The following is a 15,748-nucleotide window of genomic DNA, read 5'->3' as shown; positions in this document are numbered from 1 at the left end:
AAATGTGCTCGGTCGTATAGCCAAGTCGAGTTATTACATCGACTGTGATTATGCACGCACCGCACCGGTCAAACCGGGCCTCGCGATGCAACCCATAATAATTTTTAGTCCTTCTCTGTATTCACTTTCGTGGTTCTGCCAGCCTCGACAGGAGTTTTCATGTATTTTTATATACGCCAATGGGAATTTCGTTGTACGCGCTTCATCCCGAAGTTGTTATAATTAAGAAAATATGAGAAACAACGGAATTACTAGGATCGGCGATAAGCTAAGGTTTTCAAAAATGTTATCAGAGAAATTCTCAACTTTTTCTACCCCTTTTCAATCCTGCCGAACTTGTGTACTGTTTATCATCGATTATACGACGCGGTGGCGATTCAAGGAAGTCGTTTCTGCTTCAGAGGAGAAATAAATTTTTCAATTCACTGTGGAGTGTCGAAGTGTAAGTTCGTATTACGTGTACGACGATAATGGTTTTGCACGTTTTGGGGCGCCATCGGGAGTGCCAAAAAGAACAATTTGGCTGGTCCGGAGCCAAAAGCAGTATTCGTTGGTTCCAGATCAACGTAAATATGCTGCGCACACTCGCTGAAATTTCATTGCTGCGATGAAAAACAGATTTGGTTGTATTATTGAAAGATTTCATTATTCATATCGAAAGCAGACGATTCATCAGAGTCACCGGAACAAGTGCATCGACGAATTCCCTGGCAACGAATCTATATAAAACAGCCAAATGGCTAGAATCGGACGAATTTTAATTTTTTTAAGTCACCATTTGGATATAAATCCACAGCATCCTGGAATGCTCCATTTACTTTTAAAATTGAGCAGAAAGCTCGCCATTTGCAAATACAGCTTGTTGAATGAATAATGTTTGACATTTTGTATGTAAATACACACGTGCAAAAGCATGTATGAAAATATAGCTCTATTGTCACGCGGATATTTATGAGGTACGAAACCGCGTGTTTTATTCTCCTCCTTAGCCGCGTTGAGTCAGGACATTTACTATTGGCAGAGCATTAAACTTCTCGGCAACTTTCGATCCGCCCTCGTTCCACGTCAAATCGATGAACGAAAAAATTGTCATTTCTCGAAAATTATGCGGCAATAAATAATGGAATCAAAGTATCTGTGAAATGTGCAGCAGCACGAGAGCACAGTTATGGCTCGTGCAATCATACGGTTTTCACGCTCCATTGAACTCGCTACCGATATAAATCGGGTTCAAGAGATTTATTGAAAAACGTGGCCAAAATAAAAAGCATCTCAACTCGACTGAATGAGGAAACAAATGGACTTTTAGTGCGTTATCTATTTTCAATGAAATAATGAGACGAAACTATGATGAAGCTGCTTCTATGATTAGAGCGCTACGTAATTTTTATTTTTATTTTTTTTTTCAACAAAATACCAATAAAATTATCTTTTCTGGGATAGGATTCAATGTGTGAAATAACCAAATTGGAGAACAGTCGATGCTTCGAGATTTTTTAAGTTGTAATATCAGATTAGAGAAAAATAAGTTATTCGAAATTCTTATTTTCGATCGACTATTTAGTGGATTACGTGTTTAACCGAATATTCCTTCTTTGAATTCGTATTTACTCGAAAATATATATATTTCGATAGTTTTCATTTCGAATGCAATTTTAACGGACCTTACAAATGTCAAAAGTTCACATTTTCGAATTCAAAATGAAGAGTAGTTGTTTTATAGACAGACCAGAATGTAGAGTAGCAAAAAATCGAAGGTGAATTTTTGGAGCCTATAAAACGTAGATATGCAGAATAGCGATGACTCGAAAAAGCGAAATTCAAAATGGCGATGTTCAAAATTGGAGATCACCAGTCTGAGTAAGTGATTGAGCGAGACGCTTGTATTTTGAGCTTCGCGGCATTTCTTTATTTTGATTGGTCGACTTTCTAACGTTTCGCCATTTTGACCGTTCGACTTTTTGGTATTTCAGTATTTCTACCTCAGCAATATTTAGTCTTTCGTTATTATATTTTCGAAATTGTGAGAATGCTCACAGTATTTCTGATTGTAGTAATTTATGAATCGAAAGAGTGATAGTTGAATTTTCGAAAAAAACGATATTTTAGTCGTCGTTCCATGGGTGATTGTTACATTATATTTTCAATGTAAACGTGCTTCGAACCTTGAAGTTTCTCCTTTATTTATTTTCGACATTCAAAGCTCTAGTCGAATTGATCTGTCTCCATATTATCATTCGAAGTTTATAAACTCGAGATTGTAGCTGTTTGAAATTTTAGTAATTCTAACATTTTATCCCCACCCCGTTTTGTGAAAATTCATGACTTGGAAGGGAAATAAAAAAACTGGAGTAGCGAACGAGGATTCGGTCATTGCTGATGATCAGAAGAACGAAATAAATCTGAATACCGCAGTACGAATTGCGACTAAATTGGACGATTTCCAATGATAATTGGGCAAAGTCCCAGTGAATAAATCGTAAAATTTGTTTCTTTTATATCCCGTTAGATATGAGAAAAACAGAGAGACGAGAAGGAAAAAGTGTAACGCTTAGTCTGGCTCAACCGAGTTGAAAATTGAGCATGAGGAGAAGGGAAGAAGAACATGATTCAGTGCAAAAGCTTCTTCTCGATGATACTTTTCTTCTCTTTGTGCGATTGCAGACTCGCGCGAGTTTCGCCAACGATTACTTCCTAATAACACGCCGGTCGAACAATCGCAAGAACTCGAGGACGTACGGAAAGAGAGCAAAAGACGATAAAGAGAGACTATGGGGCGCTGTGCAACAACGAGAACGAAAAATAACGAAACACAAAGGGGTTTTCAAGAAGGCTTGCAATATCTTTCCGTACGCAGCTTTGTTCTGGTTCTATGTTATCTTTTTGGGCATAAGCACCGCACAACAAAAGATTCGAGAGTGGCAAAAGCTGAAATTGTACATTTTTATGAATCCGTCTGTTCGCACAGCCCCCCCCCCGAGTAAGAGGTATGATTTTCGGTCTCGTAATTTTTTCCTTCTTCATAAATTAGTGGAACCGGAATATGTAAAAACGTAATACTAATTACGAAAATGACTCACAATTTTATTGCTGCACTTGCTGTTATTTAAAATAGCGGTGCCCGCGTTTAACCAACTTCCTCGCAGGAGTATCGAAAAAAGCGAGAATCTCCCTTCGCTTATTTAAGCCCCCTTTCTCCACGGTTCGTGTGCATTTCGTATAATGCAGACATTATTTTCCACGGTTCCGTGGCTCCTCTCGAGATAATCCTCAACGATAAAGGGTCGAGCTTTCCCCAAAGGCAATGTAAAAATTCTTGAAGAATAATCGCGAACGGATGTTCTCCGCTTTAGCACGTGAATCATTTCCCTTTTCCACTTTTAAAGAGCCTCGCGCACGTGCGAACCGTGTACTCCCAATTAAAACGAGAATAAGTTAGTCGCCAGGGCGATTCTGCGAGGGGAAGATTTTTCCAAGTTGTTCGAACATTCATTGCGTTTTTATGGAATTCGAAGTTTCAATTTCATTCCTTCGTGAAAGCGTTCAATTATTTGTGATTAACGTCAATGCAAATGCTGAAGAAAAAGGTCAAAACAATGTTTAAACTTAATTTTGCAATGAAATACTCGAAAACGTTTGCATGGCGAAATGTTGACAGAAATTTGAATGTCGCACTGGAAAAAGGTTCCAACATTAAAAGTTGCATCCCGTATTTTCGTGTGCTCAGAATGCGATGAAATATAATTTCCACGATTTCGTTTTTACCGCTAGAAACAAAAACTCACCTTGTACCCGTTGAGCTTGTTTCGTCGAAGGATGACTGAGCTGACAGCAACTTTGTCGTTTCGATTAGTGTCAGGATCGTTTTTGACTCTGACGATTTTGGGTGATCTGCCACTTTGTTCCTTGCGTCCGCTTTTGCGGATAGCACTGTCGCGGGTCGATCTTTTGCAGGCGGCGCTGGAGCTTCGGGTAAGGGAAATGCGTTCGCGATCGAATCTCTGCAGTCGGGAAGCTGAGGTAGCGGACCGAACGACTGGATTTTTCGGGCTGGGAACGGAGCCAGCGATTTTGTCGTTTATTGAATTTTCACGTATTTCGGAGCTCGCCATATTTCGCTCTGACATCTTTTCCTGAAGATTCATCGCGAGCTCGCGGATTCGGGGTGAGGCGAAGACGCTCCTTTGAGGTAACGAGGAAACTCTGAATGGCACTGGCGGTGGCAATTTCTTCATCTTTATCACATTTTCATTGTTTCCCTGTATTTTAGACTCTTCCTCGCGGGAATACGCAACGTCATTTTCTTTGCCTGATTCGTTGTTGCTGTCGGTTTCCTCCTCTTTGCTCTCCTCGTCGTGCGACTGTTCCCTCTTCCTCGGCGATTTGTTGAGATCGACCGTCAGGCTAACTGCTCTCGTTGATTTTTCGATCTCCTGACGTACCTGACGTATTTTCTCATGGGATCGACGCTCTTTTTGAATCACGTTCACCCGAACCGCTCCCGGACGACGAGAGTTCCGTCGCTGCATCAACGACGGAGACAAATCGACCTCGTCGACATCATCTTGCTCGCTTATCTCCTCTTGCTCCGGCACGACGTACAATCGAATTTTATACATTTTTCCTCCCTTATTGTTCAACCGATTTTCCAACGCCGGCTCCTTTACGATTTTTCTTTACAAAACTTATTGTATTACACGCAACTGTCCCAACTCGCGAGTCTGAAGTGAGCCGAGTATCGCATCAAACGATTTGTCCTTATTAACGCACTGACGATTATGAGTTTATCGGAGATCAACACGGAGGCCAGCTCCGTACTGCTCAAGGAGCATTATTCATGTCCGATAAGCATTCACTATTTTTTATTTTCATCGATAATTAACCTGCAAAACGGTCGGTACGTCAGACACAGGGATAAAATAAACCGTTTTTTTCTACCAAATTCATTTTGACAAACGAGCATCGACGGCCATGCAAATCCGAGTTTCTACCATTTGTTTTATCCTCTACGGATCACAAAATATGCTAGCACAGATAAAAACCGGATTCGTAAAAATGCCTGATTCTTGGGACACACTTACAGTCTTCGGTCAACTTTTGGACGCACAAGTTTTTAAAATCGATTCAATTTCAAACTTTAACACCGTTCCGCATCAATGTTCAATTATGTAATAATTACACTGACAAATAAAAATTCTTATTCAACAAAATCAATTTGGTTGCACGTTCATTTGCTGGGTTCAACAAAGTCCCTGTTAACTGTCAAATAATCAAGTTCCTTCAACGAAACCATACAGATTTTTTGTCGACAAACCAACCGAATTGCTGAACCCAGCCGATTTCATTCGACGAAATCGAATGAGTATTTGTTTGATGAATGAATCTTAATTATAAAATCGACTGAACCGTGACCGATTGGATGAAAAAGTGGATCAGTTTATATTGACGATTTTCAGTTGCTTCAACCTACATTTTCCGACAATTTATTTTCGAATAAAAAAACTAGTCCGACGTTTTATCCAGAAAGTACTTTGTTGTTCGAATCGAACTGGATATTTTGTTTGAAAAAAATGAAACTTCTTTCGATGAACAACTGACGCGTGATCACGAAGGTCTGAATTTCGATTGCACGATCTCAAAGATCATTCGACACGTGCATATGGCAGGGAAGATGTCACAAGTTGGACTATACCGAGGGCTCGATTATCGTTAATTTCTCAACAGTTTCGTTTTTTCCTTTCTTTTTTTTCGAGAATTGATCAGAACTCAGGAATAGAAACGGCATCGAACGTGGCATTTGTAGGTTCATTAAATGATCAATTCCCCGGCATGTCTTCTGTTGTGTAGAACACTGATACGTAGATTTATTCACGAGTGTGAGTGGGTTCTCCGCATTCCTATTCGCGACCAGTTACTCGCTATTTATTACGTTCGTCGCACGTACACACCTCGACTCTCTCTTTCTCTCTCCCCGCCTCTATACCCTCGTCTAGCTTCGCGGTCTTTACAGTGCTCGGGAGTATAAAGTTACTTGACTGACTGAAAGAAATTTACCGGGAGGCGATTTCGAAGCAGCTGCAAATGTTAAATACCCGGCGCATGCCAACGACAAATAATATCCGAGCAAAGGCACAGCCCGATACGTAAACACGCACGTTGCTCGCCAATAATTATGTCGATTTTAATAAATCCTTCATTGGACTGAAAATTGTGATGTAACGGAATATTCGTGATCGAGTATTCTTGAAAAATCTTCGGTATTTCCTCGTTTCAATGATCTCGGGGATTCTTATTTCGTGCCATTAAGCTCCTCGCCATTTCGGCGGGTATCGAGAGTGAGTCGTAATCGAGGGAAGACTTCCGGTTTTAAGGACTACGCTAATCAACGGGAATTTGAATTTTCAAACCGAAACGCACATCGGGGAGGAAAAAATGAGAATTTTTTGAGCTTCTTTGGTTGAAAATAGTTTTTTTTGCATTCGAACAACTTGAACGTCGACGCGGAGAAGAATTTCAAAAATGATCATGTACAAATGAGTTTTGGAGTACTCCATTTTTTAAATTCAAATTACGTTTAGAGGCTTCAGCATCGCGCTGTTATTGTCATATCTATAGATTTATGATTTCATTGTTAATTATGGAAGATGGGGAAGCGGAAGCAACGTTCCGAACGAAAATGAAACCGGTGTTTACTGGGATATAATAGTTGACAACATGCAAGCAAAATATAGGCGGGGACAAAGACCAGAAAGACACAATGTGCAGGAAGTAACGGGGGATTTCACTCTCGCTCGCGCGGCGAGTTTCGATGAGTTCTATGATGAGAGAAAGATAAAAACGACAAACAATGTCCCTCCGGAGTGCAATTAGTTTTTGTTGTCATTTGAGCGTCGCTTGAATTTTTCAGAAAATTGGAGTTTCATTCATTTAAATAGGCTTGAAGGAAAATTCGAAATTTCATTCAAGCGGTAAAAAGTTTATATGACGAAGCAAAAGAACGAAAAAATTTTTCGCTTCTCTACCTGCCCGATTGCAACCGTATTTTGAGGGTCCCTGAGATGCTTCTCATAATGTGAAGGAAAATAAATTTTCGTATGTTTAAGGTATTCCTTTAACCCGAATATTCTCCAAATATAACTGATTTTAAATTACAGTAAAGTAAAAGTACGCGCGAATAGATTGGCGAAATTTGAGATCAGGCTATCGAAGATTTAATGAAGAATTAAAAGTTCAAAAATCGTAAAATTTATACGGGAGTTTATCGAGATTCCATCATCACCACATTTTTATTCAATAATTCTAAATTCCTGATAAAAACTGTCTCACAGATAGAAAAAAATGTAAGGAATTCATAGGGACGATAGAAATAAAGTGTTACCGAATGTTGAAGTTAGCAATTAGTCAAAATTTCGAGTGCCCCAATTTGCGCCACCAAAAAATACGGTCATGCGAAAGGAATACCTTCAAGAAAGGTAGAACAGGTTCATCAGAATATAGAAAGAAAACTTGAATCTTCTCGCACATGGCACAAGCCCGAGGATACGGAGGCTCTTATTGTTACGAAATATGGCGTGTACAAAGCACGTGCCGAGTTCAAAGTACTAAATTCCTGGGCTAAGAGGAGACGCGCGGGTGTGACTAGATGATGCAACGTTCCCTTCTGCTCATTTCCCAATGACGTCTAAACGTTTCCGATCACGTAAAACCTTTTAGTAAAACGTTGCATTTAATTCGAGAACGCGTCGACCGAAGTTCAGCTCTTTTAATGTTTTCTTTTATCACGAAAATCAAAAGATTCTTACCGAGTGAAAAAACTTATTTCAAAGTAGAATTTGACGATGTAAAGGTTTTCTCAAATCACTTGAAAAATCGTTAAAAAAGAACAAAGTTGACCAAAAATCTTTCGATTTCAAGCTCCGAGCTCCGGCTCACAGTTAAAGGGGCTAATCGCCGTGAAACTTGCGGAGGATAACAGGTCAAGTAAAAGCTGAAAAGATAGTGATTAAACTGCGAAGTAAAGTATCAAATGCGAGTTGCATTCACGGAGTGTTCTAAAATCACGGAGAGAAAGAACTCTTAACCCAGTTTGATCTTGAATACCAATGGCGTGCCATATACCTCGGTGATAAACTTTCTTATGGCCTATGCGGCGTTGTGTTTGTACCGGAACGACTCTATCAGAGAATGATAGTTCAAAAAGGAAGAAAAAAATATTTCCCGCGGCGGGTACACAATAATTAGAAGCATATTTAATAGCGCGGTATCAAGACAGCTGTGTTGATCCTCGTGTTCCACTTTTCTCTGCTTTTCCTTCTTGTTTCCGTCTCTTTCTCATTCGAGAATTCTCCTTTCGTTCTTTCTACTGCACTTTTTTTACCTCGTATTTCTCATCGTTACTCATATTTACGTACGGAAATATTCCATAAATGGAAAATAAGCTGAGTCAACGCATGTTACTGAAAATGCGAAATGACTCATTTGAAACAACAATCGCGAGAAACAATCTCACAAATCTTCCGATCCAATTGCACGATTTCATAATGAACAGCGATCATATACGCGTGAACCATTTCGAATATGCGTGCTATTGATATCATTTTTTTTTAAATTTCTGTGATTCTGTGAAAAGTCAAAATAATGGGGAAGACTTTTTATCCCGGCGACTTGATTCAAATTGTATATTTTGAAGGGAAAACGTATGTTTTCAGCATAACCTAGACTTTTTTTGACAGCTTTTTTTTGGTCTTTTATAAACAATTTTTTACCGAGAAATCCTTAAAAATTGAAATATTTTGAAAATCCCCTATGTCATGCAACAGCTGATAGCATATATTTTGAGAATATTTTTGGTTTTTTATCCTGAGATGTTCCATTTTGGAGATTTCCTGTCAACGCCCATTCAAGGGGTGCCATTTTCAACATATTGTACAAAAAAATAGGATGAAAAAAAAGTTTCCAAATTTTTTTTCCAGTACTTCTGAGTGTGTAAAAGATGTGTAACAAGGTTTTATTTAAATCCATCCAACCAATTTTTATTAATAAAATAATTTAAAAAAAAAAAAAACACCTAAAATTCCAACGTTTGCACTGTTCGCAGCCCGTAAAAATCGACAAATAAACGTTGATTCTTGGAGACTCTTGCTATTTTCTTTTTACGAAAAATTCACTACAATCGTGAGAGAAACTTCCATCGATTCGGAGTCCACGAGTGTTCGGATTTATTGTTTGTCAGGAAGGTGAAACCGATTTGATAGAAAATAGCATTCCCAGCGATAGCTGAACGCCAAAATTGTTCACGATTCGTTGAAAAGTGATGGTCGATTCATTTCCCCAGTAAATATTTATCAAAATAAAAAGAACAATGCTAACGACAACAATAATAATAAATATTGTTAGGCGTAGACCGGTGATTGGTCTGTTCGAGGATAACGGGTTACGGTTCGTTTGCGATCGAACTCGTGCGGATTTAGGTCGTTCGCCTCTAATACAAAAAACGATCGAAAAAATCTGCTTAGTTCAACACAAGCATCGACGTTATCGATCTTGCCTCGTGTTGATCGAATTCTTCTCTCTCGCACGAGAAATTCGCTTCACTTCTGACGGACCGGGAATAAAAAAAAAAAATTTTCTCTAATCGACTCGTGTTCTATATTAAGCGTATTAAAAAAACGTGAATGTACAAATGATTTCGAACATTTTCAACCCACAATAAATTTTTTTTTGTTTTAATCGACTGAATAACACATGCATGAAAATAAAATTAAACGATGACTTTTCATCGCTTTGGCACAGTTCACTGGAGCGTTTAGAAAAAGTAAATAAAGTGAAAAATGAAGGTTCCCAGTAACGTCACCGAAGCGTTGGTTTTTATTCCCGATAAGTAATTAAATGCGAGAGCGAAATTTTCTTTTTTCTGCAATTGTAATTTGCGAATGGCGGTTTTTATTCCCAGTTTAGCGAAGAATAAAGAACTCATCGTTTCAGTCTTTTCATCTGACCCCCTCGCGCGACGTTAAAACGTCAAAACGAAAAAGTCAAGTAGAGACAATGGAATCCACGAGTGTCTTTGTACCCACGCTCGAGTTTGCGGATCATAGAGAGGCGTTCACGTGTGGGGACATCATTGTATTCGGTTACCAGCAAATATAACGTGCACCATTGTGCGTGCATGCTCGATCCCCCAAACACGTCGACCTTCTTTTTTTCTCTTTTCCTCTTTTTTGAGACATCGCAACACCGTATTTTCCCAGTTGCCTTCCTCCCTTCCACCTCCTCGAAGAGGGTGTCGCAAAATTGTATTTAACCGCTGTTACTCAACGTCGCGCATTATTTCATCTCTCAAGAACCACGAGCCTGCAAAAACTGGACCGAGACGAATCGAGTTCAAATGTGCGGGAGAAAAACAACGGAAAAACTTTTCTCACGAGCCCTAATGGAGTGCGAATTTTTCAGAGGCCCCAACAATGAAAACTTCGCTGTAATAAGGGATTAAATTAATTCGTTTTCAGTCCCAGACTCCTTATTTCTTTTCAGTTGCAAATATTAACGCGAAAATAAAGTTTTTTGGACTGTCATCTGCAAAATTCTAGTTTAAGATCACTTTTTAAGTCCAATTTTTCATCGGACGATGTGAATTATATTTCTATTGCATTGCATGAGCACAATCTCAAGAACAAAATGTAACGATCGTCCTTACTTTCTCCTCTACTCGATGCACTCGTCTTCCATCATTTTACTCGTGCGATCCGCACTGCAAGAGCGTTTATCCACGTCGCGGTCTATGCCAAACAAACCTTTGCCGCAATACACTTTTATGGAAAACGGTTAACTTTTCAAATAGCATAGGTATCGAGCCAAGAAATTCCACAATGTTGCAGTCATACAATTTTCATTTTCGGATCATTCTTCAAGGATATTTACACTTTGAATAAAAGGCACGACGATGAGGAGCTCCAAAAAAGGATGCTAAACCCAATGAAAATCGACGACTAATTCAAGAGGCTTCGACCGGATCGTCCCGATCCTATTTCGCAACGCGTTTAACGAGGCGAAGAAATATCGACCCTCAAAATCAGCGACGAATAAGGTGTCAAGGTTACAAGCACGTTTGTCTAACGTGCTCGACGTTGAATCGAGTCTTTTTGTACTCAAAAATAAAAGTTTTTCGAATGATGAAATTTTGACAAATATTACGAAAAAAGAAAAGGCTAATGTCGATGTTAGCACTCGATTCTCTCGTTCCTCCTCACCTCCCAGTTACCTAGCACTGTTCCGAACGAGACTTCGACGTTGTAAGGTTAATTCGATACCAAATTTGTTGTTACAATCACGCGTGTACACATCGCGAACTCGAGAGCAGCAAAATGATCTCTCAACGGTTGTAAAGCTATTATGAAAGTGATAAAATGAATTGATACGCGGTACACTCGAGCTTCGTGCGACAAATGCGTACGTGAGAGAGCACGTGGCACGGCCTCGCTGAATTCTAACCGGGCGTGACAAACATTCCACTCTCATAAGTCGGTCATCAAACGCCTATAGAAGTTGCATAATCAATGTACAGCGACAGGAAAACCTGATGGCTTTTGAATACAGTGTTAAGCTTCGCTTAGGACTCGGCGATAACAGCGATGTCGTATTCTGTTTGTAAATAAGCGCTGTCTCGATTTTCGAAAACTTCCTTCGGTCGGAACATGCGAGGCTGAAGATTGCGACGTTGGGCTCTCCGAGGGACGAATAAACTTGATCGATCGCTACGTGACTACGGTCGAAATCGAATCGAGGGCCACGTATTTGAATGGGAAGTTCATTTTTCCTCAATAAACATGTTTCGTCGAAAGTCATTTGTACGAAATGAGAAATATTTATTCATTAGGGGAGAGCGGGCGATGTCGACTCGAACATAAAATAACCGCCATCATCCGTCAATTTTTTAAATATTCACTTGGATTCTCTAGTCTCTAGTGAATTTTTCTCCAATAAAATTTAAATGGATTTTTGATACGCTAGAATTTATGCAGGTTTTTTTTTCTGAAATTGCTTGTCAAAAGTAACAAATTTCGCTTATACGGAGGAGAAAAATATTGGAATGCATGAGGAACTGTGTTAATTTGGGAAATCTGTTTTTATCGAGGTTTTTATTCATTTCTCACGCGAATACGGTTTCCTGAAGGCTCGATATTTCAAGAGGAGATTTTCGAAGTTCATACGGGGCTGACACATTTATGCTCGGGAGCAGAATCTTTGCCAAATTCATTATTTCGATTTTTCCCTATGTTAATCGTAATCCTTTTTCACGTGACGAATTTTTGGGAACAGGCCACTAAGGAAGTTCACGCGAATCTAATGGAAATCGAAAATTCCAACTTTAAGAGTCGAAACTTCGAAATATGCTAGAAATATGCACCGTGTAAATATTCTCGAAATTATTGTAGGCTCGACCGCCTGGTTGCCAAAAAAACAATTAACGAAAATCACGTTTTTTGAAGGGTTATACAAGCCTCTCATGGCAGGCACACTTCCTGAGCGACGATTTGGATTTGATGAAATAGCATCCTCCCAACTTTAGAGCCAAAAACGAGATTAAGAAATTTTAATGTTTTTAGATATGAATGATGTCTTGAGAAAGCCTTGTTACCGGTAAAAATCACTTGATAATGGAAACAGAAAAATTCTTGTTTGAGGTTAACGAGTAATAACGAGGTAAACAGTGGAAGGTTTGACAACACCTTGAGCCAGCTGGTTTAAGATGATGGATCAGTCGGTAATCACACCTCGAATTTTTGAAATTGAAACTCTTTGACATCGTTCGTCCGATTAAAATAATAAAAATGTCATCGTACGCAGCACGATCGCAAAAATCCGATGACATTTTTATTTTTTCGATCAGACGAACGATGTAGAAAAATTTCCTTTTCAAAATTTGCAGCTATCTCTCTCGCACTCACGGTTGTGATTACCGACTGATCCATCATCTTAAGGAGGAACATGAGCTTGAGAAAAGTGGTGATAGCATAATGAAACTTTTAGAATAAATTTTTGGATATATTTTTTATAGCCTCTCCAATTATTAATCCATTTCATTCAGCCATTTTTTAGTAAATCATTTCCAAACTTCGAATATTTAACACCTAAGCATAGGAAATAACTCCACAGATCCCAGCATCTTTTCACAAATAAAAAATGGTGATAGTTTGGAAAAAAAGTACTATTCCACAGTTTGAACTCTAAAGAACATGTGTGCAAAATTTGAGGTGGTCGTTTAATTCTGTCGATTTTTTAATATATCACATAAATTCCACCCAAAAATGACGTATTTTTGGGGGTTAATCCCGTATGAATAAAGCAAACAGGGTTTACATAACCTAGATAATTGAGATAAAAACAATGAAATTCGTATTCACATAACCTCACTTTACGGGAAGCTGATGTTCCTCCTTAAAATGTAAATATACATACGCATGTAAATAAAAAATGGCTGTTGTCACATTTTCCTGGACGATTTTACTACGAAAGTATTTTAACCGCTATCATTATATTAAAAATTTATCAAAATCTCAACAAAATGAATTTTAATAATTGAGAGAACAAATTTTAATCGTTTCTTTGATCATTAAAAGAGCAAAAAAGTTCAGTTGCTTCTTTGAATCACAAGTAACGCATGATCTTTTATGAACGATTTATATATTCATTGTGTTTCATCTTTTTTCTCTCAATTCGCGATAGCAAAATGTCATCAAGGTGTATTTATTGTGATAGTAAAATGGAATAATGAAAAAAATTCGAATATTCGTGGTCGAAAAATCGACCTCATTCGATTATTTCTTTTTTCCTTCCTACCATCCTTTGGTTACTCTAATCGAATTTCCGAAGCCCCGATTCGACTCGATTTACATAGACGGTTTCGCGAGGCGAGGTTGTCACCGAGAAAAAACATGGGAGATGCCATACAAAATCTCGGAGCGTAAAGTACGCCGATGATTTATCGATCTCGACAATTTCGCTCTACTCTATTTTCCGCGATAATTTACTAAATATCGTTTGCCTCTGATCTTGTTAACAAAAGAAGCAAAATAAGCTCTGACGTCGATAAAACTTTGAATGTTGTTCGTAAATGTTGTAAAGTTCAAAAAAAAGCGACAAATTTGCGCTAATTCGAGTACAAAAAATAGCGTACGAACTGAACGAAGCCAATCATCAAATTTGTTTGAAAGCCTTTTCCACTGATTCGATTTCTTGTTCAAAATGATCTACTTCCTTCCCCTCTCACCTCTGCGTTTCCAATCTTCTAATTGCACTCATTTGCCAAATTGCTCATTTAAAAAATCGCCCGACAATTTCCGTACTCGATTTGAGTGTTATTTTTTTTCACTTTCTCTACAAAGCACGGATTAGACTGAAGAAAATGAGCTCTCAGGCTGTATTACAACGTTCCAGTAGGTAGGTCAGCAGTTCAATATTTCTTATTTATTTGTTAAACGTACTGAATTAAAAATCTTTGCATTCGTTATCGCGCACAGCTTCGTTACAAGCACGACATGCGAGGATGAAAAAAGGGGAAATCTCACATTTAGGACACGTCATCGTGATTGTAGCATTTCCTTAATGGCGGCTTACAAAATGCCTTACTTTACCAATCAGAATATTCGTTCGACAGAGAGCAAACGATAAAAACTTGAAGATCGAGGGAGAAAGCTTTCGTTGCTACGGATCGTAATTTAATGATCGAATTTTTAAATTTTTTCAATGAATTTTCAAACACAGGTTATATCGTCCTCTTCCATGCTCACGATAATGTTTCGGCGGAAAATGAATATTCAAAGGAAGATCGCGAGAGTGGAACGGAGACAAACAAAATTTTGGGGAAGCTCAGAGCATATTTTCCAGCCACAAAGTGACGAGACGTCTGAGCGAATCGGTTGGCAGGAATATCGAAAAATTCAACGAATTGCGTCGTGGTTTTGGCAGGCGATATAAAACCGATTGGTTTCTGTTCTCGTCTGTTGCACATCCTCGTCACCGTAACGCTTTATTTTTCCGAAACAGGTTGCCTGTTTGCCACAGTATCAAGGTTACACGTTACGTTTTTTCGCACGATATTCGTGCGACAGAACCACGAGGATAGTCCATGCCCATATCGGTGTGGACGATCTGTCTGGGAGCACGCAGTGTCCTCCAAAACTTCTCACCGACTTTTGCTAATGTAACATTTTCGACTCGAGCAGCAGTAGAAACACAGCGCGTTCTCAGAAAAAGTTCAGCTTTCGTATTAAAAATTCGTGGAACTGTGACGCCCTTCCATGAATTCAGGGTCGAAAATAATCGAAACAGCGTTGCCTCTTGACTTGCTTTGATTTGTTTTTCCGGAGTGATTAAAATGTGACTGGAACTCGATAATTATTGATGGGAAGTTCATCGAACTGAGTTGCTTGTGCAAAGACGCGCGAACTATCTCGAAAGATTTGCACGATTAGTGGAAATTGGTTTCATTTCAAACAGTTGTAAACATCGGGAAGCGAGTTTAATTGAGTTTTCAAATCACAGGACGAAACTGTCGCGTCTTTGAATAGATGGGGTTCAATAAATAAGGTGAGACAGTTATGAGATACTGTGAGAAAAAATACTCGGATTCTAATTGCTTTCTCCTAATCCGGGGAATAAAAAAAAAAGTGGGAAATTGAAACGGTAAATTCTGGAAATTTGATGAAGAAAAAATGCATTTGTAAATGGCTGGTCGATGCTCGTTTCG

At 38.8% G+C, this 15,748-nt stretch overlaps 1 protein-coding gene across 3 annotated transcripts in view; it reads right to left on the bottom strand.

Annotated features, from left to right (window-relative positions):
• The window catches only part of LOC122419552 (rhotekin-like), a 66,003-nt gene that overhangs the window by 48,091 nt on the left and 2,164 nt on the right, over positions 1-15,748 (bottom strand). For 2 of the 3 annotated variants that reach the window (XM_043434213.1, XM_043434214.1), the window contains exon 2: positions 3,786-4,883. The exons of the other annotated variant lie outside the window; for it this stretch is intronic. In XM_043434213.1, coding sequence (XP_043290148.1) covers positions 3,786-4,619 — 834 coding nt within the window. In that variant the 5' untranslated portion in view covers positions 4,620-4,883. The remainder of the gene's footprint in view (positions 1-3,785; positions 4,884-15,748) is intronic. 3 annotated transcript variants of the gene reach the window in all.

This window comes from Venturia canescens, chromosome 1, assembly GCF_019457755.1.
Source record: "Venturia canescens isolate UGA chromosome 1, ASM1945775v1, whole genome shotgun sequence".
NCBI lineage: Eukaryota > Metazoa > Arthropoda > Insecta > Hymenoptera > Ichneumonidae > Venturia > Venturia canescens.
Note: the sequence above shows the minus strand (reverse complement) of the source record. Positions and strands in the feature narration are given on the sequence as shown.